At 49.0% G+C, this 22,970-nt stretch overlaps 2 protein-coding genes across 9 annotated transcripts in view; one reads left to right on the plus strand and one right to left on the minus strand.

The window, feature by feature from the left end:
- Positions 1–152: 152 nt before the first annotated feature.
- On the plus strand, positions 153–11,979 carry TMEM53 (transmembrane protein 53). 2 transcript variants are annotated; one of them, XM_005482195.4, is made up of 3 exons: positions 153–289; positions 754–866; positions 2,684–11,979. In XM_005482195.4, the coding sequence occupies exons 1-3, from the start codon at positions 232–234 to the stop codon at positions 3,344–3,346; spliced, it is 834 nt and encodes a 277-aa protein (XP_005482252.2). In that variant the 5' UTR covers positions 153–231; the 3' UTR covers positions 3,347–11,979. The 2 variants fall into 2 exon arrangements, with proteins under 2 accessions (XP_005482252.2, XP_005482253.2); XM_005482196.4 differs by having other exon boundaries at positions 171–289; positions 757–866.
- The window catches only part of RNF220 (ring finger protein 220), a 213,741-nt gene continuing 202,424 nt past the window's right edge, over positions 11,654–22,970 (minus strand). For all 7 annotated transcript variants that reach the window (XM_074545911.1, XM_074545912.1, XM_074545913.1 and 4 more), the window contains 3 exons: positions 21,054–21,162; positions 19,842–19,916; positions 11,654–12,305 (listed from right to left, as the gene is read on the minus strand). In XM_074545911.1, coding sequence (XP_074402012.1) covers positions 12,234–12,305; positions 19,842–19,916; positions 21,054–21,162 — 256 coding nt within the window. In that variant the 3' untranslated portion in view covers positions 11,654–12,233. The remainder of the gene's footprint in view (positions 12,306–19,841; positions 19,917–21,053; positions 21,163–22,970) is intronic.

Genomic DNA, 22,970 nt, shown 5'->3' on the forward strand with positions numbered 1-22,970 from the left:
ACTGACAAGAGGCTGAACCAATCGCTGCCAGACTTTCTCCCCCTGCCCAATGGGTGGCCAGCGGGCGGGGCGCTGAGCCGATGCTAAGGGCGCGTTGCTAAGGAAGTGGGAGGCGGGTAGGGGGCGGGGCAAATGATGAGGTGGGGTGGGTGCTTTCCCTGCCCATTGGCTGCGGGGAGGGAGGTGGGCGGGGCTTCCGGGGGGGGCGGAAGCGGCGGCCGGTGCGCGGCCATGGGCACCCGCGGGCTGAGGGACGCCGTGGTGGAGCTGCAGCCGGGACAGGCCCGCGGTGCGGGGGCGAGCGGGACCGGGGACACCGTGACAGCGGGGACGGGGCGGGCGGAGGAGAGGCGAGCGCGCTTGGGCGTGGGAGGAGGAGCCGTGGGGCATTGGTGCTCCGGCAGGTGTCTGGCAGTGCCTGGAGCACAGGGCAGGACCCTTCCCTGTTCCCTCGCAGCGGCAGCAGCCGCCGCTGTCTCTCCGGGAGTTGGGAGGAGCGGTGTCGCCCCTGCAGGGAGCAGCTCGGTGCTGGCTTTGCGGCACTGCAGAGCGGTGGGAGCTGCAGGGGCTGAGGCTGGGCTGTGCAGTTCTCCCACGGAGTGAAACCGGCGTGAGGCAATGCTCGGAACTGAGCGAGCAGCCAGGCTCATGCTTGCTTCACTATTGCCTTTACTGTAGTAACCAGGCGAGCTACTGTGAGCTGTGCTCGGGCAGCTGGAGGGCAGCTGCTGTAACGCTTGTGGTCTGTTGCAGAAGGCAGCACAGACAGAGGGCCTGCCGAGGGCCAGCCCGTGGTCATCCTCCTGGGCTGGGCCGGCTGCCAGGACAAATACCTGGCCAAATACAGCGCAGTCTACAGCCAGAAGGTGAGTGGCCTGTCTGTGTCTCCATGACACTGTCATACTGTAAAACGGCCTCATTTTTGTGTGTTGGTAAAGCCTCTCTGAAGCCTCTCTTGTCTCGCTCATGGGGAGTGAGTGAGAGTTCTGCTGTCATTGAAAGCTCCTTGTCTCTCACAGCCCGGGCAATGTTATCTAACAGTTGCTGATGTCACCTTTGTGTGTGCAGCCAAGGCAGAAATACTTCCCTGGAGAAACTTTCAGCTGCTGTGTGACTCACTGAAGTATCTTAAGGCATTTAAAGTTGTGAGATTGTTCAGGAATCACGTGAACTGTGTTAGGTTTCCAAACAGGTAAACATACAGGGAAAGACTGTGTGTTTGCTGCTTGCTGTTAGGCCACAGCACAGACGTGGTGAGGCTGGGGTGGGAACTGACAGAACACATTGGCATCTGTCATGCCTTTGGCTCTTCCTTCCTGTGAAAATGATTCATCTAAATGTTGTAAGCCAAATTAATTTTATCCTGTCTGTGAAACAGGCATCCTGTGATAGTCATAGCTGCTCACTAGGAATTCCTTGTGTTTGAACTAGAGAGATCTGTCCTACTGCCAGTTCCCTAGGTTATGATATTTTCCTTTCTAATACTGTATTTTACTGGAATGATGCCAGCTTGTAGCATGAGGACCCAGTGAAACATTAGAATTTTTTTTCTTGGCCAGCAGGGAATATTGTATATATCCAAATCTGTTCCAACTATAGGTGGTAAAGTTTGTACATTAACAAGTCTATTGTTAATGTGTAATCCAGTGCAGGAGTCATTAATTGGCTTGATCTAGTGAAGAATTAGTTGTTAAGTGGCTTTAAGATCTGCTGAGCGGATGAGGAGCACGTTACAGGGCAGCATGACAGCTTCTTGGAAAACACTTTTCTCTCAGAAAGAATATAGAAATGGGAGAGGATGGGTTTTCTTAGCTCACTAAGAGGAAGTGGCTGTAACCATGGCAAGATTGTAGAGAAGGCTTTGATTTGAGAACTTGGTGTCCTCTTCTAACTCGCTCACTGTTTAGGGAGCTCTGGGGGAGTTGTTTTGGTGACTTTGCTTTGTCCTTGTTAGTGTGTAATGTGATGTGATGTGTCAGTGAGCTCAGGTGATGGAAAAGGTCCAAAGCATTTATAAATGTAGTTCCATCTGCTCTATTTTGAAACTCTTCCAAGATCCTGTTCCCAAATCTATACCTAAATGTAAGGCAGTTGCTCAGGAGTTCTGAGTCCTTGAGCCAGAGCTTGCTCTTTGCACAGCTGGAGTGTTTCAGGAAGGTCTACAAAAATCATGTTGGTGTTTGTTGGTGGTGAGTCTTAGAGACAGCTGCAAACAAGTGCACCCAAGGAGAGGAGGATTTCCTCTTACTTCTTATATTTGCTTCAGTGTGATGAGCTGGAAGTGTACCAGAGCAGGCTCGTCTTACCAAAACAGCTGATGCTGAAGATCTGTGAATCAGGGAGATGGTTTTCTTCTCCTGGGTGAGGATTAACACCCATAAAAATGGGTGGCAGTGTCCCTGGGGGTTGTACCAGTTAGCATAAGATTTGAAAGGATCTCAGACATGACCAAAGTCAGGCCTCTGCCACTGCAAGGCCTTTTCATAATACTGTGTGCCATGATGATTAATGTAATCTATATTCATGTCAGTGCCTTGCAGCTGACACTAAAGACTTTCTTCTGGCCCTGTGGTTTCTGTTGGAAACCTGTCCCAAATTTTCATGTTCTCTGTACTGCTGCTTGCCTACTCTCTGTAATTTGCATCACAGCCTAAATGTATGTGGGGTCTCTTTCTGTTCTCAGGGCTGCACGGTCATCCGTTACACAGCTCCATGGAGGATGGTATTCTTCTCCGAGACCTTTGGCATCAGATCCCTGCAGACCCCAGCCAGACAACTCCTGGAGCTGCTCTTTGACCACAGAGTTGAGAGCAGACCGGTTCTTTTCCACGTTTTCAGCAATGGAGGTGTCATGCTGTACCGTTACATCCTCGAGGCGCTCCACACCCACACGCCCTTCCAGAGCCTCAGGGTGGCCGGCACCATCTTCGACAGCGCCCCTGGCAGAAGAAACTTGCGAGGAGCCCTTCGTGCCCTGGCAACTGTGCTGGCCTCCATGAACGTGCTGCTCAGGTATCTCCTGCTGTTCACTTTTGCCACCACGGCCGTTGTGCTGCGGGTCCTGCTGTACCCCCTGACGCGCTCCCTCCACGAGAGCCACTATGACGCCCTGCTGAAGGCGCCCTCGCGCTGGCCCGAGCTCTACCTCTACTCCAAAGCCGACCTCATCATCAAGGCCAGCGACATTGAGTTCATGGCCAGTGCCCGGGAGCAGCTTGGGGTTCCTGTGAAAGCCGTGGACTTCTCAGACTCGCCGCACGTCAGCCACATGCGGGTGTACCCCGCCTACTACCGCAGCCTCTGCACTGCCTTCCTGGCTGACTGTGCCCGGGGCTTGCCTCCCTAGTGCTCTCATCACCTGCAGTGTTTGCCTCTGCTTGCTCAGCTCCCATGGGAAATGTCACCTCCTTTGCTTTTGTGTCTTTGAAATGAGGAAAGTAGAGGCTCCTTGTTTGGTTTGGTTTGTTTTTTTTTTTTTTCCCCTTCTGTCTACAAGTCTGAAAGCCTGCAGCCTGGCCTTTGGACCAGCCACGTTAGAGCAGAAAGGAGATATGGATTAATTTAAAGTCCTGAAGGTGAAATCCTGTCATGGTTCATGTTGATGTGCTCTACCAAGGTGTCACAGACCGGAATCTCACACTGAGTATTATTTGTTTCTTCCTGTCTCTTCTTGTTCTCTGCTCTCCGTGTTGTCTCCTTGTCCCTAATGTCCAAGGTGCATGTTCTGTTGCTTGTATTAATTTTACAATACAACTTTTCCATGTCTTTGTTGTTTTGTTGTTTTTTTTTTCTCTCTGCCATTTCTTTTATCCTGCAATGAGCAAACAGAGCAAAGTCTGCAGGACTTTCTGCTCTTCTAACTGCATCTCAGCTTTTGTACTCTCCTTGCTGGAGATCAGGCCCTGAAACCAAGTGTAGGACCAGGAGAAGGTGTGTGCAGGGCAGTATGACCAGACTGTCATCTGGTTCCATTTAATTGCTGAGATAAAACAGTCAAAGCTCTCTGATCCTTGGTGGGAGCTCAAATGTTTCTGATAACTTTTGTGTTCTTCAAGGTTTAAGCTAACATTTTTGAATGTGTCTAGTGTTTTGTTTTTCTTCCTTCCGGTCTTTTGTATGTTCTACTGAGTAGTTTTGCTTTCTTGGAGAGCTACTTATTTGTTAATTGTATGTCTTTAAGCAGCCTATATTTTGCATCTGGATATTCAGGGAAAAGTTCTGGATTACAGCTGTGCCAGACCCCAGAAACAGAGAGATGGAACTGCAGAAGAAGATGGAACTGTCCCTTGGACCTATGCTTTATACTGGGTATTTCTTAAATCACCTCCAGCCTACAAATGACCATGAAATGTGATGGTTTTGTCCATAATGCTCTCTTCAGATGATCAGTCTTTGCAGTCCATGCAACGTGTACAAGAAATTAATTCCTTCCACCTAGTGAAAAAGTAGCTCATTGTACTGTACTTGATGTTTGGGTTTAGGTTTTATTGTTTATTTGGGGGAGAAGTGGGGATAAAGACCCTGAAGAGCCTGCTGATATGTTTATGCTATGTCACAGTGTAATAAGCTAATTAATAACATGGTGAACAAGTTTAGCCAACTTTAAATTGCCAGGAGGAAGCTCTGGAGGGCTGTAACATGGCCTGCTTGAACAAGGAACTGCCCTAGGGAGGCAGGCACGTAAACAGCAGGAGGAGTTTTGCAAAGGTTCTGCCAGGAGGTGGCTGTGCTGCTCCTGCCCACCCTTGGGGTGCTGTCATCCACAATTACAAAACTCCTGCTATTCTGGACTGAAATGCAGAGGGGGAGGTCCTTGGGAAGCACTAAAATAATTTGGAAGTTTAGCACAAGAACTGTAACACCTCACAGAAGTGAAAGCACAGGGTGAGTGGCAGTGGTCACCACACAGTTGGTTCGGGGCAGACTGTTGTGACAATGCTCATTTGTCACAGAATAACCCCCTGAGGAAGGGTTGGGCTGTATGTGGGATAAGTGAGAATTAACTGAAAACGGCCTGATTACCTGGTTTGTCTTTTATTTTTTAAAAGTGAAAACTGTCTCCAGGCACAGGAGCTTGTTGCTGGGGACCCAGTCTTCTGTAGGTGTGATCCCAGTTCCAGCTCCCACTGTGACAGTGGGGTGTGAGGGCTACTCTGTGGTAAGAGCCTTCAGCCTTCCCCTTTTCATGCAGGAATTCTCATTTCTAGGGTTTGCACCTGTAAAATCCAGGCACGGTTCCCTGTCTCCAGAAGGGCCATCAAAGATCTCCCAGCTTTTTAAAGCAGGCCCTGGTTTGTGCTGTCAGTGCTGTAACTCCTGAGCTGTGGTGTGTTCATTTGCCTTTTCAGGGATCTGGCCTGGGGCTTCTCAGCATCCAGCCTGTTTGTGGCACTGTGAACACTCCTGGGGAACAGAGGGGATAAAAGTTATTTAACCAGCACTTACCCACATGCTGGTTTCTACAGGTTCAGTATTTACAGATCAGTTAAACACTCCATAATATATGCCTCTGCGTTAATACAATTGTTCCTGGGAATCTGCTGCTCCTGTTTGTTGCTTAGGATGTTGAACTTCTCCTGTTTAAGGGCTTGGGCTGTTACAGAACATGGCTGGCAGGAGCTGGAGCTACACCCTCTGCCCTGCCTGACAGGACGGTGAGGCTTGCTCTGGGAAAAGCCTCACATGTCAGCTGCACCTTCCTTCCTCCCTTTCACCTCCCCAGCACAGTGTTGCCACTTCCCCAGCTCAGCCCTGCTTCCCCACTTTCCAAGGAGCAGGCAGGGAGCGGGTGCTGCCTGCTGCAGCTCTGCAGTCAGAGGTGTCCTGAGCTTTGCCAACAGGAGGGTGCTCACAGGCCTTTCCACTGCTGCAAAAGTGACTTGAAATTGGGAGCTGATTTGTGTACACAGCTCTCTGAGAGCGGGATGATCTTGGCCAAGCCAGTGATTTACAGCACCAGTCTTCTGAGTGGGTTTTGTTTTCTGAATCCCAGCAAGTTTTAATTCCGACTGTGAGCGCTGTGTGATACGCTGGCCTCTGCTTTCCTGTACTGCGTGTGCCCCCACCTTCCTGCCCTCCCTATTCCTGGGGCTTATTTGAAACAGAAGGTTAATAACTTGGAGCCCGAAGGCACATGGCTGAGAACTGATCCAAGCACTACTGGATTTACAAAAACCCAGCCTCAGACCCTTAATCCTTGCTAAACTGTCACGGTTTGGCGCAGCCGGTGTTCCTAAAGAGCTTCAGCCAGAACACTGAAAGCCCAAAGGTTGTGGTATCTTGGCAAATCCAGGTAAATCTCTGAGATGAGCTATGGGGAGGAGGGGCACTGCAGATCTGTTCATTGGGAGGAAAAAATGCAGCATCCCTGGGCTTGCCTCGAGGGTAGGCAGTGGGATGTGGTCCAGAGCTTGTTTTCCTGCAGTCCAGCCCTCATGTGCAGACTGTGAAGTGGTGTGGGTGGAACACCAGCAGTGCTGGGAGAGGAGGATGCTCACAGCTGGCTACCGCAGTTGTGGTAAAGCAAAATTAACTTTCCCTCAGTAACAAAATCTATTTGAGTGTTTCCTGTGAGGCAACTGACTCCTGGCTTGCTCCCCTCTGCTGCCCTCTCTCCTCAGGCAGTGCTGATGTTACAGGGTGGTTTTGAAAAACAAAAAAAGGCACTTTGTGGTCAGGCTGGCCCGTGTGGCTGGGTTGGAGGGCACTCAGCTGCTCCTGACAGGGCTGGGAGGGTGTCTGTGCAGCCAGAGCTCCCTGTGGCACTGGGGGAGGCTGTGGTGGGGAACTGGGCAAGCCAGGGGCAGGATCCAGCCAGCCAGGGCTCAGGTTTGGAGCTGGGGCAACATCTTGCAGTGTGAGTAATTAGGCTCCTGGGTGGAGACTGACCTGTGCCCACACCTCATAAGGTGTTTAAAAGGTGTGTGGGCTGAGGTCCCTTTTTCATGCATGTTGGGATGCTGCAGGCATATGTGTGGAGCTCTGCCATTGATGGAGAAGTGGGAGTGGACGGGATGGAACTGGAACCAAGCAATCCAAGCCCGTGCTGTATCCCAAAAAGTGCAGGAGGGAGGCTGGTCTCCATTGCCCGTGGAGGAGCTGGCAGAGGGCGGCTGTGCAGACCCCGTGCCGGGCGGGAACAGCTCCACGAGATGGCAGCAGGACCCCTCTTTCCCGCATGGAGGGATTTCTAGTCCAGGAGACAGCTGAGCACATCCTGGCAAAGACCCCAACAGCACAGCTCGGCCCAGCACTCCTGAGTGCCTGAGAGCATCTCCTGCTAAAGGTCTCCTCTTGGGGCAAGGGAAAAGACCAGCAAGAACTAATTCCAATGACAAGAACTAGAAGACTGTGAGTTAATACAGAACAGCATCTCTCCCTAGGGCTGCCTGCCTTTGAATTTGTACTAGATCCCATTCCTCAGCTTTAACTGATTGTTAAAACCAAAAGTCCAGCAGCAGGAATAGCTTTCCTGCCCTTCTCACCTCAGCACACCAGGTCATAGCACTTCCCTCTCCAATCACCCAGGGAAGGCTATCTGTGTTTTAGATCAATCTCTGTAATAGTGTGATCAAGCAGACCATGGCCCAACTTCTGGGAGCTCCATGTATCAGGACTCTGGAGCTCCCTTGGGTTCCCTGTAGTCCCCAAGTCCTGGGAAAGGAGCTGAGCTTAGTCCTGCTCTTCTGAAAAGGCTGGCAGGACCTCCCAGCACACAGGGCTGGGGGCTGAGGATGCAATTAGGAAACAGGACAGCACAAATGGGTGCCCACAGCCACCACCTGATCTGTCTCCTAATGCCCCCTTGTCCAGCACACCCGCACAGCTCCTTCACCCAGCCTGGGGCATGAGCATCCCTCCATCCCCTTCCATTTGAGTTCACCCCTCCTCTCATTTCTGCATGCTCATATGGCTGCAAGTGCACCCCAGCACCATCACAGACTGGCTACGTGGGCACAGCATTCTTCGGTCACCCTCCCAAACCTATGGGGGCTGGGGCAGGGAGAGCTTGGCCAGCCCTGCCCCCGTGGAATGATGGATGAGCTGACAATAGGGTATTGATAAGGAATTAACCTTGAGCCCTTCTTGCTTCAGTGTCAATAGAGCAGGAGCCAAGTACACACGTTTGATTGGAAATCTCTGTTTGGCCTCTGCTGCCTCTGAGCCCATCGAAGGAGAGAGGAGAGGGAGATGTGAACTGCCCTGCTGCCCCCTCCCCACTGGGACCCCCAAGTGGATCCCTCTCAGCTTCCCCAGCCCCTGCTGCTGGAGTTGGCTGTGGGCACCCAGCTCTGGGGGCTGCAGCAGCCCTTGTGCCCCCAAGCTGGCATGTGGAGGGCTGGGTACCAGGGCCCCCCTTGTTCCCTAAAGGGCCTGTGCCCATCTTGCACTGGCCTACACTCCGAGCAGTTTGTTTAATTAAGTGTTTTGCCTAATGGGATTGCCTCATTTCCATAACAAACTGGCGGGCTGTCATTAGGTGGGCTCCCTCATTCATTACTGTTAATTAGATATGGATCCCCCAGAAGGCGGCGCGGGGTGATGAACGAGGCCCCTGACACACGCTATTACACATTAGCATTTTCTCAATATATCCGATACATCACGCTCCTCCGCTTCCTAAAGATATTTTAAATAAAATATTAGCAGCCTGCTGTGGGGTAGGTGGAGAGGGAGGAAGGGTTTCTGCCCTTCGCCCTGGCCTCAGGCCACCTTTGGGCTGGAGGTGGATGGGAGAGGGGCTGAGACACTTCACAGCGCCTCGCCAGCCAAAAAAGCGGCCGGATCCCACCTTCTCCCTATCCTTGCCACAGCAGATGGAAAGAGGTCCCTGACATCCTTGCTGCCTCCTCCCACCAGCCTGGGGACCCCCAGCACCCCATCCCTGGGGACACAGCCATGAGGAGGGGTTTGAGAACAGCCCAGTGACCCATCTGCAGAATGTTTGTAAACCAAAAGCGTCGGCGCCAGCCGCGTGCCGGAGGGAACCCGACCTCTGCCTCCCCGTCCCTGGGCTGGGGTAACCCTACACTGCACCGGGGCCCCTAATGCACCATGTATGGATCTGTTGGGGCTGGGCGTCTCCTGCCCCCACCGAGGCAGCTGATGAGACTTCATTATGGGGGTGTCCCCTGAGGGGTGCCCTTCGCCCTGCCCTCCTGCTCTAGGGGGGGACCAGTTGGGGGAACCCACCCGTGGTGGGCCTGGCGCACGTCCCAGCATCCCCCTGCATCTGTCCCTGCATCCCAAACAGGACCAGGACTCCCCTCTGGGACATCACTCACATCCAGGAGCTGCGGTGTGTGGTGGTGTCTCTGCTGCCTCTCGCCTGCAAAGGGAAACACAGAGAAGCAGAAAGCACCCAAGAAGATTTATACTTGTTTAATTAATGTCAAATGTAGTTTACAAACGGGAGTGACAAGTACCTCTTTGTATAGTATACACTGACACACAATCATTGACACACCGGAATATCGCTTTGTGCAACTGGGATTCTTTGGGCAAAGATAGGTAACTCTGATATTTCACTTTTTCTTTTTTTTAAATCATTTAAACTCATTACAGAAGAGGGGAAGTGGCAGATGCCTGTTACAAACTGGGATGCCTCTCTCCCCAGCCTCCCCCCTGCAGCTTCCCCCTTGAAAACAGGGGATGGCTTTACAATTTAAACAAAAAAAAAATTACCAAAAATAAACCCCAAAGCAAAGAACCAATGACTAGTTACATATGGTTTTACACATACGTACATAAAGCACACGGCTGGTCCACAACACCTGCCAGAGAGGCCCTGGGAGGGAGCTGGGCTGTTTCCAAGGAAGGGCTGGGTAGGGGGCTCCTACCCTCTTGCCCTTCCTGGCTGTCTCTCAAATCCACCTGGCTGCAGCCTCTCCATCTCTGAGGCTTTAACACCAGCACACTCCCAGCTGAGCCATGTGCCCTGCAAGGTTTTCTCCCTTCGCAAATCCAGCCTGAGCTGTGCATGCCTGCCCTTCCCCTGCCTTGTGCTGCCTGCTGCAGGGTTACCCTGCAGTGACAGCCCCTGCCTGCAGTCCCCCTGTGAGGGCAAGACCGTCTGGGGTGCCCCGGCTTCCTCTGGCTCCCGGGAGCTCTGCTGGCACAGAGCAGAGGAGGCTGCAGCTCTCTGGTCTCAGAAGCCACACACAGATATGAGCTTGGACACAAGGGAAACTCCTAGTTAGGAATTGTAACCTTTTGATGAGATGTTTATGAAATAACAGCTCCTTCAATTTCATTTAAGGTTTTTTTGGGTGCAGTGGGATACTTCTGAAATCAGTCAGGAGGTGCCAAGGCTGCAGCTGTTCTCTGCAAAGAGTTCAGGGTAGGGAAGCAGTAGTGGGACTGTCACACTCCCCACACATCCTGCTTACCCAGCCCTTCCCTCTCTGGAAACACCCCAGCAGTGCTGGGGACCCAACTCCCAACCCCTCATCCACTGCTTTTTCCAGACTGTCTTGAAATGCCCGGCTGTGTTGTGTTGCCAGGTGGAATCTGCTTGGAAAGGAGTGGGGCAGATGAACTTTCCCACTCCCTGTCTTCTGGATGTGGGGAGCTGGCACCCCACAACTGCCCAGGAAGCTGTGGCAGGGATACAGTGTGGAGCTGGGAGAAGTCCCAAGGCCTTGGGAAATGGGTCAATATCTGATTCTTGGATCCTGACAATAAAAGAAAGAACAAAAAACCAGGCCAGATGGCAGCTTTGGTTAAGGCTGAGGATACGGGGGACAGGGACAAGCATGAGGGACTGCAGGGGACCTCTGGGTCCAGCTGAGAATGTCTCTGCTGGACCCTGGGAGTGGCAGTGGGGACGAGACAAGGCTGCCTTGGCTCCCTGCCCTAGTGCCAAAACCTCTTAGGAAAAACACAGGCTGCAGGAGAGTGGGAGCTGGGGGAAGCGAGAGCAGGGCAGGGCTGGCTCTGCCAGGCAGCCCCACAAGGGAATGGCTGAGTGTCTGTGGGCAAAGCCACCAGCAGCACCATCCTGTCCCCTGCCTCAGCACCATCCTGAGCAGCCCAGGCACCCTCAGCAGGAAATGCTGCCCAGAGGAGGAAAGCAAGGCCAGGCAGGGCAGGGGAAGGGGCTGTGGCTGGAGGAGCACAGGCATCAGCTGGACCCTCGAGCAGGCACTCCCAGCCAGGGGAGAGGGCAGGGCTCTGACAGACTCCCTCCTTCCAGCTCCTCACCATTTGCTCCTTGCCCAGCTGGGAAAGATAAAGGGGGCTGAGCCAGATTTCCCCTGTCCTGCCTGGCCCCCTGTGAGGAGTTAAAAGCTGTCTTTTCGGGGATAACGATTCTATTATAAATAGCCCCATTAGCTACAACTAATGACAAAAATCCACCTCCTCTACTCCCCATAAGTTCTGTAAGTTATGGGCAATGCTACAGCCATTACTAAAAGCTGTTAACTTCATATCTGAATGAGGAAATATACACCACAGAACATTAAACCATTTATATTATATATATGTATATATATACTTTTTTTAAACTAATGACTTTAATGCCAAAACTTTGCTGAACCAAGAAAAATATGGGTTTAATGTTCTCTGCTCATTTTTTTTCTTCTTTAAAAAAAATACAACCCAAAGAAAAGAAAGGGAAACTTATTAGTATGTAATGTTTGAGTCTATCCCATTTATACACAACATTGTAAACATATATAATCTATATTACATGTGCTTCATTTCTGCCTGGGTGTGTTTTTTTTTTCTTTAAACCTTTTAGTCATCACTAGAACACCACAAAAAACCAAAACAGAACCAAACAAAAAAAATCAAACCAAAACAAATAAAAACAAAAACTGATCAAGGAACACAAGTTACAGGTTATTTAACATCTTTCTGTGAAGGGTCCCTTCCCCAGTCTCCTGGGGGCAGAGTGGTCAACAACACAGTCCAAAGGAGGGCTCACGAGCCATCCACAATGCCAAGCCAGCTCCAGGGAATGGGTGATGGGGAACACTGGTTTTAAAAAAGGGGGCTTCACAACAAAGGATTTGGTTTTGCCCGCTGCAGATGCTGAAGGAGGTCTCAAACTGCGGGACCTGGCAGCCGAGGCTCCCCACTGCTCCTGAATCCTCGAGTCCATGTCTGGAGTCTCTGGTTTGTTTTTTCTTTAAATTTTAAAACGTCTTTTTTTTGTTGTGGTCGTTCTTCTCCCCCTGGGTGTGACGAGCTGAGCCGAGTAGCTGGGTCCTGCCCTCCTGCTGGGTCCTTCATAAGTAGATGCGCCGAAGGTCTCCGGGAGACGTGATGGTGTTACACTGAGGACAGAGCTTCTTGGCACCCTGCAAGCAGCAGATGAGATGCACAGTGTGAGAATGTGAAGGACATCCCTGCCTTTGGCCTGGGATTGCAGGAGCAGTAAGGCCCTCCAGGCAGGGCCATGGCCTCCAATGCGTGAAAGGGGAGTCCCAATGCCTTCCTTGCCTGTCCTGCAAGCCCCTTGTCCTTCTGCAGTCCCTGGCATGAGGCAGATGGACAGGCAGGAGCTCTGCAGAGGCCTGAAACCCAGAGCCAAGCTGCATCACCCAACTCAGCACCACTGTCACCACTGGTTTCCAGGGAGATCTGCTCCTTTTTGTTTCCCTTGCTCACCTGCAGCCCTCGATGAATGAGTTCAGGTCACTGAACAGGCAGAAAATCAACCCAGCTGGAACAAGTGAAGCTTTCAGCAGGGATGACTGAGCTGGTTCATGGGGGGCTTGGACCATCCCTTTCACTATGGGACACTGCCTTGTCCATCCTGCAAAAGCCTAAGAGCTGCTAGCATGAAGGAACCCTCCGTCCCATCCTCCCCAGCTCACAGAGATTCTGCAGAGATGAGTCTCTTCTGCCAAGGTGAGCTGGAAACAGCAAACTGATGTGAGCTGGGGTGGGGTAATGGGTGGCCGACAGGAACACTACATGAAATAAAACAAGGGCTGATGTGCCATCTATCACTGAGCCTGACAGCAAGAGGGTGTTAATAAGCCTCAGAATCGGGGTCAACCTAAGCCGGTCATCATTAGATTGGCAGATGTGAAAGACAACTGATGGGAAAAATGACAGAAAGATGGCTCTGCTGTGAGGCAGCCTCCCAACTACAGCACCAGCAGCGTGGGAAACTGGGATGGCCCTCTCTGCTCCCACTGCACGTTATTCCCTGCAGTCATGGACCTGGCACACCCGCCATTCCCTGAGCTTTGCACTTCTGGACATTCCCAGTTGACAGCCCTTGCTGCCAGCGGCTCAGCTGTGGACAGAACACATGTAGGGACCATGGGCACCTGCACCTGATCTAAACCAGTCACACACCAAGTCCTGTTGAGCTAGAGTTGAATGAAGTGTCTGTAAAAGACACCCGGAACAGCCTGGCACACCTCAGGGTGAGGGACACTCTTGGGGTCAGTGATAGGCTGGCAGTTTGTCACTGAAGGCCAGACCACTGGTGGTGTGGATAACATGCCTAACATTGGTGCTGATGCCTGTGGGCACATCATTCCAGCTATCTGGGACAACCACCGTGTCTGTTTAGATTTTCAGCCTTTCAGGACATCCCATCCTGTGTAATGCATCATGCAGCCCTATGCACTGGTCTTCACAGAGTGGACTTGGCATGCTGGATTCTGGGAGGAGCAAGTGCAACCTGTAACTCAAAGGAAAGGCTTAAAATGCTGATGAAATGGAAACTTGAGTGCACTGGAATTTAGCAGAACCCGTTTAGAACCTTTTTATCTTTGCTTATGTTCAATGCCTCAGCTTTGGATCTCAGAACTAGAAACAGCAAGCTCTGCTCTGCATGTCCCAGTAAAAACTTGCTGCAGTGGTGAAAACATGAGAGAGAAATCTGAACATCTGCCCCTTCTGCCACTGTGCTGACATAGCAGCACTCCCAAGGGGCTCACTAATCTGGAGGCAAATGCCACGAAATATCCTGTTTCAATTGAGTCTCTGCTCAGTTTCATGTGTTCCCCTTTTCCTTGGAGGCACCTGTTGCATCTAGTTGCCCTCCTGGCATCAAGTCTGTAGCTGGAGGGGGTCCCAAAGGAAGTGGCAGGGAGGTGCTGAGGGATTAATTCACAGCATGTTGTCCGAGGCACAGCAGCTGGCAGCTGCCTGTTCAAGCTTTCTTGTGTGCCCTGAAAAGCAGAAGTAAGTGTGCATGGGGACTTCAAGCATTCCAGATGTGACTAGTGCCCACATCTGTGTCCACACTCTCCTTCCTGAGACAGGCTTTCTGGCAAGGGGCAGCAAGGCATCAAACCAAAGGCTGCAGGTGCTCACTCCAAGCACTAGCCCTCTGCAGTGAGCCCACAGGGATGGCAGAAATGAAATCAAGTGCATCTTTGCTCTCTTCCATAGCAAAGCAAGGTCAGGTATGCAGTTCCCTCACACTACAGGGAAAGGGAGGATGGCTGGATTTATCCTGCCAGACCTTGGCATCTCTGTCCCAGAGATCTGTTTTCTGCACCACGTGCAGATGGCTTTAGGGGAATTCACTCTCCCACTTAAGGCTGAGAGCTGCACATACATAACCAGGGACAAGTGTTCAACCATGTCACAAAGCAGAACCCAACTACATGGAGCTTGACCTATTTTCTGCAAAAGCTGCATGATCACAGATTGATTTAGGGCAGTGGGGGATACTGCTTCACCTGCACATGGGAGGCACAGCTCATCCTTGAGCTCTGAAGTGTGGGTACATTGAAGGGAACAATGGCATCCTGGAAACCTTCAGCAGCCTGGCCTGAATGTGGCGCAGGCTCCACGTGGCACGCTGGGCCCAGGGCTCTGGGTCTCCTAATACTTTGACACTTGAGGATGCATTTTTCTTTTATATTATATGAAAGTTACCTCCTCTGCACATGTAAGCATGTGTGGTAAATTCTGAACTAAGTCCTGATTTTTTACTTTTTAGATTGAAGTTGCTCAGAACCTTGTTCCTTACATCTGACTTTTCGGTGTAGGTATATAACATTTATCTGGACCAGTGATTAAGCTCTCCTCTCTTGTGGAGAGGCACATAAGCTTGTACACACACACATGCTGGCACAGGCACAATGAAAAAGCGTTTGCTCCCCCACTGCTCACCTGCCAGCTGGGGTTACTAAACTTTTCCCTTGAAATAAAAATGCTGTGGAATAATAAGTCCCACCTGTCGGCCATTTCTTTTTCTTTTTTTCCAGGTCCTTCTGCTCCTTTCATCATAGCTACATGGAAAAGCCTTGATGTGTTATAGCTGTGTGTGCTGGAGTAAAGGCCACCTCAGCTTTTCCATTATAAACCCCAGTTTTGAGGGGTTTATAAAACTCTGCTGCAAGAAGTTTGCTCCAGGGCTGTTACAAAGCAAAGAAACGGGGCTGGAACCAGGAAGGAGTTTATTTTTTCTCCTCCTTTCTTAATTAAAATTTGGCAAGTGATTGATCCACAATACAGGCTAATCACTTGGGGTAGTAGTTTGAAAAATGCATTAACGAGAGCTGAGATGTTGAAAAGTCGTTAGGGCTTACATGGTGCCAGGAAGGATTGGACTAGTTTGTCTTAAAATTGACTCTTAAAAAAAATGGTATGATGTGTGCTATAAATTGGCTAAAGCAAGGAAACTTCTCACAAGGAAGGATTTAGGCACTTCCTGCTGTCCCGTGGGTCTAAAAATGGGCAATTTCCAAGAATGTGTTACCAGGGACAGAGAATAAAGAGACAAAGAAACAGAATGGGCAAAGAAAGTAACATCGAAGCAGAGAGATGACAGGAAGGACCCCAACCAAGAGCCAGCTTCTTGCCAGGAAAGGAACTGAATGCCAAGATCCAATTCTCAACCAAGGCATCAGCCTCCTCTCCCACCCATGCCTCCACACAAGTGTGGAGCTTCTTCTCTGCAGATGCTGATTCCCAGAGAAACAGCTGTCCTCCATTGCCACTGTGGGGTAATGGGGTTAAACCAGCAGGAGAACAACTTCTTTCACCAAACCTCCTCAAAGGGTGGAGCTCACCCCCACAGGCTGCTGAAGGCCAGAGCTGAATAATGCTAATTAATAACCAGAGAGATGAGAACATCATGAAGGCTCAAGTGCAGCATCCATGCAGCTGCTGACTCAGGAGGTCTCTATAGGTTGCTGAAGCACTGAGGAATCCCCCAGAAGGGCTGACCTGTATCTGTATCTGTGCTGTTCTGTACAAAACCACTCCAGCCCACATGGTACTAGAGCCTAGAAAGAATGGCAAGGCTAAGGATGTAGTAATTACCAAAGATATAAATGTGTCAACTGCAAAGCATAGCATATATCGATGGATCCCCTGGAAGCATTTTGTGATGAAGAAGGCTTTTTAGAAGTGATTTTTTCCTGCTCTTGTAGTTGTCATTTCAAATAAGCCCAAGATAGGTAGGCACAAGCCTGAAGTCAGCAAATACACCTGGGAAATGCTGGATCTGGCTTGTACAGGTGATGGGGGAAACTCAGTAAACTGCATTTGTTCAAATAAACCTGTCCTCTTTCAGCCCTTGCACCGACCAACAACAACAACAAACAACAGCCTGACTTAGTTTCCAGCTCCATTTACCTTGCAAAGAAGGACACGAGGGATTGGGAAATCACACAACTACAGCTCAGAGGAACATCAAGAACTTGCTGACCCATTCCCTGGACAAGATCACTTCAACCTGAATTACTGCTGACAGTCACACATCAACCCTGTTCTCACAGACTTCCAAGGATGGAGGCTCCAAACCTCCCCAGCAGATCACTACAGCAGATGGACAATCTCTTCTGCCTGAGAACTCTCCTCAGGAGAAGGAAATTACAAATCTCACCCACTATTAGCTGTAAGGTCCCCTCTCAGGGGAAGGATGGGGACTGGGCAGACTCTTACAGAGGGAGATTCATCCCCTACCACTCTGTGACTTGGGCTGCAGTCCAATAACCAGTTGAGGATGGACACCCACCATGAGGATTGTCAACATTCAGGGAAAGGAACTCCACCTGCTGCTGCCTAGGCTAAGTCTTGCTCCTGCAACACCATTTCCTCTCCTATCTTTGAAGAACCTGCACATGTTTTCAGGGCTTCTAAAAGGGATCACAGGTAAATCACTCCATGATTTTAGTTCTCTTAAGGCATCTCCAGGGTCCCTTTCTGCAACCCCAGCCTTTGCTTCAGAGATGGAGTCTCCTCTGGTCAATGTTTCAACCCCACAACTTGCAACCTGTTGACGTGCTGAGCTCCAGTATAATTACACCTAAGCTAGAGAGTTCAGCAATCATTTGTAGAGTTAGTGATTAAAAGTCTCTTCCTTGCCCTTACCAACAGAACAATTATAATTTGGAATTGAACATCAAGAGCCAAAAGTCAAAAAATTTTATTTTCATAAAGTCTAAGCATTTTAAGATCCGATCCTCATTAGCCCTAAACACTATCAAGTCACATGCTCAGATCATTGTACTATTGTATCCTAGAAAATGTTTAAACCTTAGTTCCACAGACACACATAAGCATCACATTTCACCCTGTCTTCAATACCCTGCAGAAGTTCAGAAGTGCTCCAGGGCACTCTGAGCCTTCAGTTCCAGGGCCTTGTTCAGTACATGATCCTTGCTCTCTCAGGCACACTCACACTCTAAGTTAATGTTAGATCTTGGCTGGGCATGTAGGCACAGGCACAGAGGAGAGAGGGGACTTCTCACCAGCATGGATGGCAGATCTCCAGACTGTTCAAAAGGGGCCAGAAGCCTGACACAACCCGCCTGCTCCAACTCCTATTAACTCCAACAAATTGTTTATTGCACAACAGCAGAAAAACACTGCCCCTCTCCCCCAGCCAAGTCTTTCCATGTGTGCTGCACGCGCAGGCTCCTTCCTCCCAGCCCACTGGGGAGCCAGCTTTATACCCAGGGAAAGGTAACAGCAGCGATTATTACACACACTATCCCACAGCTCCTCGCTTGTTAAAAAAAACAAGAGTCTCTTTTGTGCCCGAAATAAAAGGAGATACCTTAATTAGAACAATGCAGGTTGGTAAGCATTAAACACTGAGCCCAGCTGCTGTATGCCATTAAATTCATAAAAAGGGAGGGGGGAAGGAGGGCAGTCTTAACGAGATTACACACATTGACTTTGATCAAGACACAAAAGCACCAAGGCGTTCCAGGGTTTTTATTGCTGTCTTCAGGCTACATTTTAATGGTTACATTAGAAACATGCGAACACAGGCTGGGAGATTTTTTTGAGATAGGAAAGGGAGTGCAAGCATGCCTTGTGAAAAGGCCTGGTTTAATAAATTGGGGGCTGCAGGGAGAGGCTAGGACTGGGGAACACATGAGTAGTCATTTATTAATTGCTTCCCCTATGCAAGTGCCAAGTCCTAACATGATATCTTGCTGGACTACTCCCATCCCGCCTGCCTGGTCAGCAGAAGAGCCATGTGCAGATCACACACAGCCAGATTCATCACCACCTTTCTCACAGAGCTCTGGGGGGAGATGGCTTCCCCTCTGCAAGGGAAATGTTAATCCCTCAGCACCTGGAGTGACTTTCCCTGTTCTCATGAGAGGCTGTGACTGCTGAACACGACAAAAAGGGATCTGACTGAAGTTGCACTAAGTTGCTGCTGAGCCTAAGAACAGCCTGAAATTAGTGCCACAGATTTAGAACATGACTTGAGGCTGGTGGGAAGAGGAGAGGACAAAGACTTCAGAGTAAAGAAAATGAAGAGGAAATTAGTGTTTTATCTTGTGCTTGTAGTACCACTGAAAGACAAGACTACTCCTCAATTAGCAAAAGTGGCAGAGCACATATTCATCCAGACACCTCACAGCAACATACCCACATATGTGTCTTTTATAAGATGCTGCTAAAATGTTTACAAAAGCTTGTATAACGTAAATAATGACGGGGTGTAGCTGAAGAGCTATAAAATACAGCCCAAGGGATAGCCAAGTTATTGAGTTGCTATTAGTACTCAAGCCCACAGGCACTTCACCATCCTGGTAACTTTTCTTGGACAAGACTTTTAAAAGGCAGGATTTAAAGGAGCACGATCAGCTTAATCGTAATTCCAAGCACACAATGTGTTTTATAAAGCAGAGTAATGCCTTCCAGGAACAAGTTTTTAGGAGTGGCATTCCCTTATATTTTTTGCAACCCAACACTGTATCATCTTGCTAACAGGAGAACTAGAAAGCACAATTGACTATTTTCCACTCCCCAGCCTGAACAAAATGAAAGCCCTGAAAATCAGCTGCAGAGGGGATGTTAAAGGCTGATTAAAGCCCACAGTTTTAACACAAGAAAAAAAAACACCACTGGGTCACCTATTCAATGTTCAAGGTAGTTCTCAATCTTGTAAACAGAATGGCATATGCTTGAAAACCACACAGTGCTATTCCAAGTAACCTAAAAAACATAGATCCACATTATAAAAGCTCCCTTCCATATCCTCTCTCCTAAAGATGATTCCCTTTGCTTCAGGGGAATATTATGTTTCTCAGAAGCTACCCACTCCATGAAATCTCAGTGGATTTGGCCTCTATTCTCACAGCTTTACCTCTCTGCATGGATGCCCCACAGAAAATTACTGAAAGGCGAGGCAGTCCCTGGCACAGAGCTCTTCCCACAGCAGCAGAGGACAAGGCAAAGGGCAAGACAGAGCTTGGGTCACAACGACTCCAACAACCATGTCAAAGCTAGAGTGGGGTGTTAAACAGCCAGGCTTGGGAAATCTGCAAGCACAGCACTCAGATTGTTTAAAATAAACCAAAAAGCACCCTTGCTGTGGCAATCTAGAATAAAGTATCTGAGAAGAGTGGAAAAAGGCTGTAAGTGAACAAGAAAGCAGACAAGAGCCTCACCAGAGTCCGCAGCCAGCATTCTTCACAGTGCACATGCCAGCACTGAATAGAAGTCAGGGGCATTGTGTAGGAGTCCTGAGGAAAAGAAGCAAACATATTATTTCCATAGCAGTGATCTAGTGATTCTTCACTCCCAACCCTATCACAATGCCTTTCTTTGTGGGTAACACTGTCTAGTATTTTGTTAAAAAAGTTGGTTAAAAGAACCAATTTGTGTAATATATAAGTTGTATTTTTGTAATGTTTGTACAGAAGTGGCAGAAAAGTCTCCTTCAATCCCTTTTCTTGGCTTCCCAGAACTCCTGTTGGAAGGCCATAATCCACTCAAGTGATGACCTAGCTCAGCAGAGTTATCACAAAAGCATCTGAAGTTGCTCTGGTCACCTGCCATTATTCTCATCAGAAAGGTCACCAGATCATATGAAAACCAGTGACAGGGTAAGATCAACCCTTACCACAACTCAGCTCTGCAGGAACAGTGTAACCACATCCCAAGAATGCTGCTGCTATTTCAGCAGACATGCCTTCTCAAGGAGCTATCTCCTATCATTGCTAACAAACCTCTGGAAATCAGCAGCCAGCTGCTGTCCCTTCTATGGGATAGAGTGACAAGGGCTGCACTCCCACACCCCCAAACTGTGAGCTGGCTGGGAGACAGAAGCCTGTGCATCAAGCTGAAGTTGCAGAGGGAGCTCTCCACCAAGCAGAATGTTCAGTCCTCAGCAGAACACAAACTCAACAGGAGATGTAAAGCCCTGCAGGCTTGGACCATCAGAGGGAGCTGCTGCCCTTCCTGAGGAAGGCCACAGCATCACCAGAGAGCAAGCAGGACACTGGCAACTTTTATATGCTCGGGCAACATCCCTGTTCTCAAATCAGAAAAGGTGAGCTCTGATCACAGATTCTGCTCTCTCCTATGTACCTAAATTTGCACATCCAGGAGAAGGATGCTGGTATCTGGGAGTTTTCTACAGGAAGGCAGAAAGTCTTCTGAAGTTGGGCCTTACTTGATCCTGATATAGAACGACAGCTACAAATACCAGTGAAACAATGTAATTCATACAGAAATTTGAGTTATTAAGACCTTAATTTGGAAGGCTAATTGGTGATGAGTTCCCTCAGTCTGCCTGCAAAAGGAGAAAAGCTTCTCCCCTCCTCAGCAAAGATACCAAGACATTTCTGATTCATTACCAGGAGTGGAGTGCTACTCACCATGCAAATGAGACATTTATAGCGGTCCCCACGGGAAAGCTGCCTTTCTAACTCACGGACACGAGCCTTTAACGCTTCAAATGTTGTCACTGCCGAGTCTTCTGTAATTCTGCAAAAGATGATGAAGAGTGACCATCACTGAGCACACAAGTCTGTTAAGAGTTTGGGGCAAAAAGGATCCCACAATAGGAACTGCATAGGAAATGGCATCGTATTTCAAACTAATACATCCAACTTGGGTTAAAAAAGAACTCCTGAAAAGCCTGGTGTGAATTCTTTAAAGTGTCTTTCTAAGCACTTCCAAACACATCACAAAAGAACACAACCAGTGCTGGAGTTGCTAGCTTCATATGGAGCAAGACACAGACATTTAAAGAATAGATATTTTTGTTGGGGTTTTTTGTTTGTTTTCTGCCTTTTTTTGGTCTCTCTTAAGAGATTACTTAGGACCACATGCTTGAGACAAAGTTCTGTATGTTGCTTTAAAGCTGCTGATATAACTTTTTGTGGGCAATAGGAGCTGTTCTTTCCCTTAGAGAGTGGAGGCCTTTGCTGGCCATCAGCCTCGTGAAATGCAAAATCAGCTCATTACACAGGATCAACACAATGGCTTATATTAATGAAAGCCCCAGCTTTTTGATTCTAATACTGAAAGAATGGAGAAACCAAAAGCAGTGGACACGGTGCCAACAGGGTGGCTATAAAAGCAGCTTTACAATCTCAGCTTTCCCATTTTCTAGGGTCATTTTTGATGGGCAGCATTATCTCTTTTGTCACAGAGGCACTGTGCTGAGGCCAGGCAAGTGTATTTTCATGGTTCTGCAAGGCTGGTGAAAAGAGCAACTTGCCAACCTAAAAGCAAGGGCAGACAGCAATGCTTAGCAAATGAAATACAGGGAGCATTACAGACAAGGATGCATCACTCCAGCACGCTGCAGAACCCGATTTCTACACAGTGCAGCCATAGGGAGGGGCTCTCAAGTATTCCCCAGAAAAGATTTAAGAGAATTGGCATAAAGGCCCTCATTTTCTTGAATAAAAACAAAGTCAACAATGTTCACGTGTGTCAGTGCATTTCTGGCATCTCCAAGCAGACTCCAGCTCAGAAGAATCTGAAGAGCATCTCGACACCACAAGCTGCATCATCAATCACAAGATAACCCACAGTGGCACCTATGTCTTCTACCTTTTTAGAGGATGATTCATCAACAGGTGGCTAAGGCACAGTCTAGTGGAATTACTACAACCAGTGAAGTGAGCTGCAATCTCAGCACTCGCTGCAGGTGGGCACTCACTCCTTTGTTCATCAGTCACTTGCTGCTAGCGTGCAGGGAGGGACTTGGGGTATCTCCCACAAGCTGATTCTGATGGCTTATCCCAAGGCTTTGGTAATGGAACTAGTCAAAGAGATCTTGGGTGATTTTCCTAATTATGACACTTCAGAAGGAAGTGAAGCTGCTGGAATGTATGTGGTTAACTACCAGTGCTACAAAGCTCCTTCAGCTTCACTCCTGCCTTTGTGCTGATGAGACACGCTCTGCATGAGCTGAGATCATCACAAGGAGATTCATTGCAAGTGACAGCTGCCAGCAAATGGTAACAATTTTAAAACTGCAAAAAAGGTAAAGAAATACAAATGTCCCATGATAGCCTAGTGGGTGAGGACTGTCTGGGGACAGGGACACTGTGGATTCAAGTCTTGGAATACATAAATATTGTTTGGAGCAAGATGAAAGAGTTTCAGTAGGAGACAGTCCTCCCTGCTGTGAAAACACCCACTTGCTCCTGCTCGTTGGTATAAATTATTACCATATCCCAGCTTGAGTTCTCACCCTCAAGAAAGAGTTGCTAGCATTTTCAAAGAAAGTCTAGAAAGGTGTTAGTTTTGTCCAAGGAAGAAACAGATTTATTTATTTA

This window comes from Zonotrichia albicollis, chromosome 8, assembly GCF_047830755.1.
Source record: "Zonotrichia albicollis isolate bZonAlb1 chromosome 8, bZonAlb1.hap1, whole genome shotgun sequence".
Taxonomy (NCBI): Eukaryota; Metazoa; Chordata; class Aves; order Passeriformes; family Passerellidae; genus Zonotrichia; species Zonotrichia albicollis.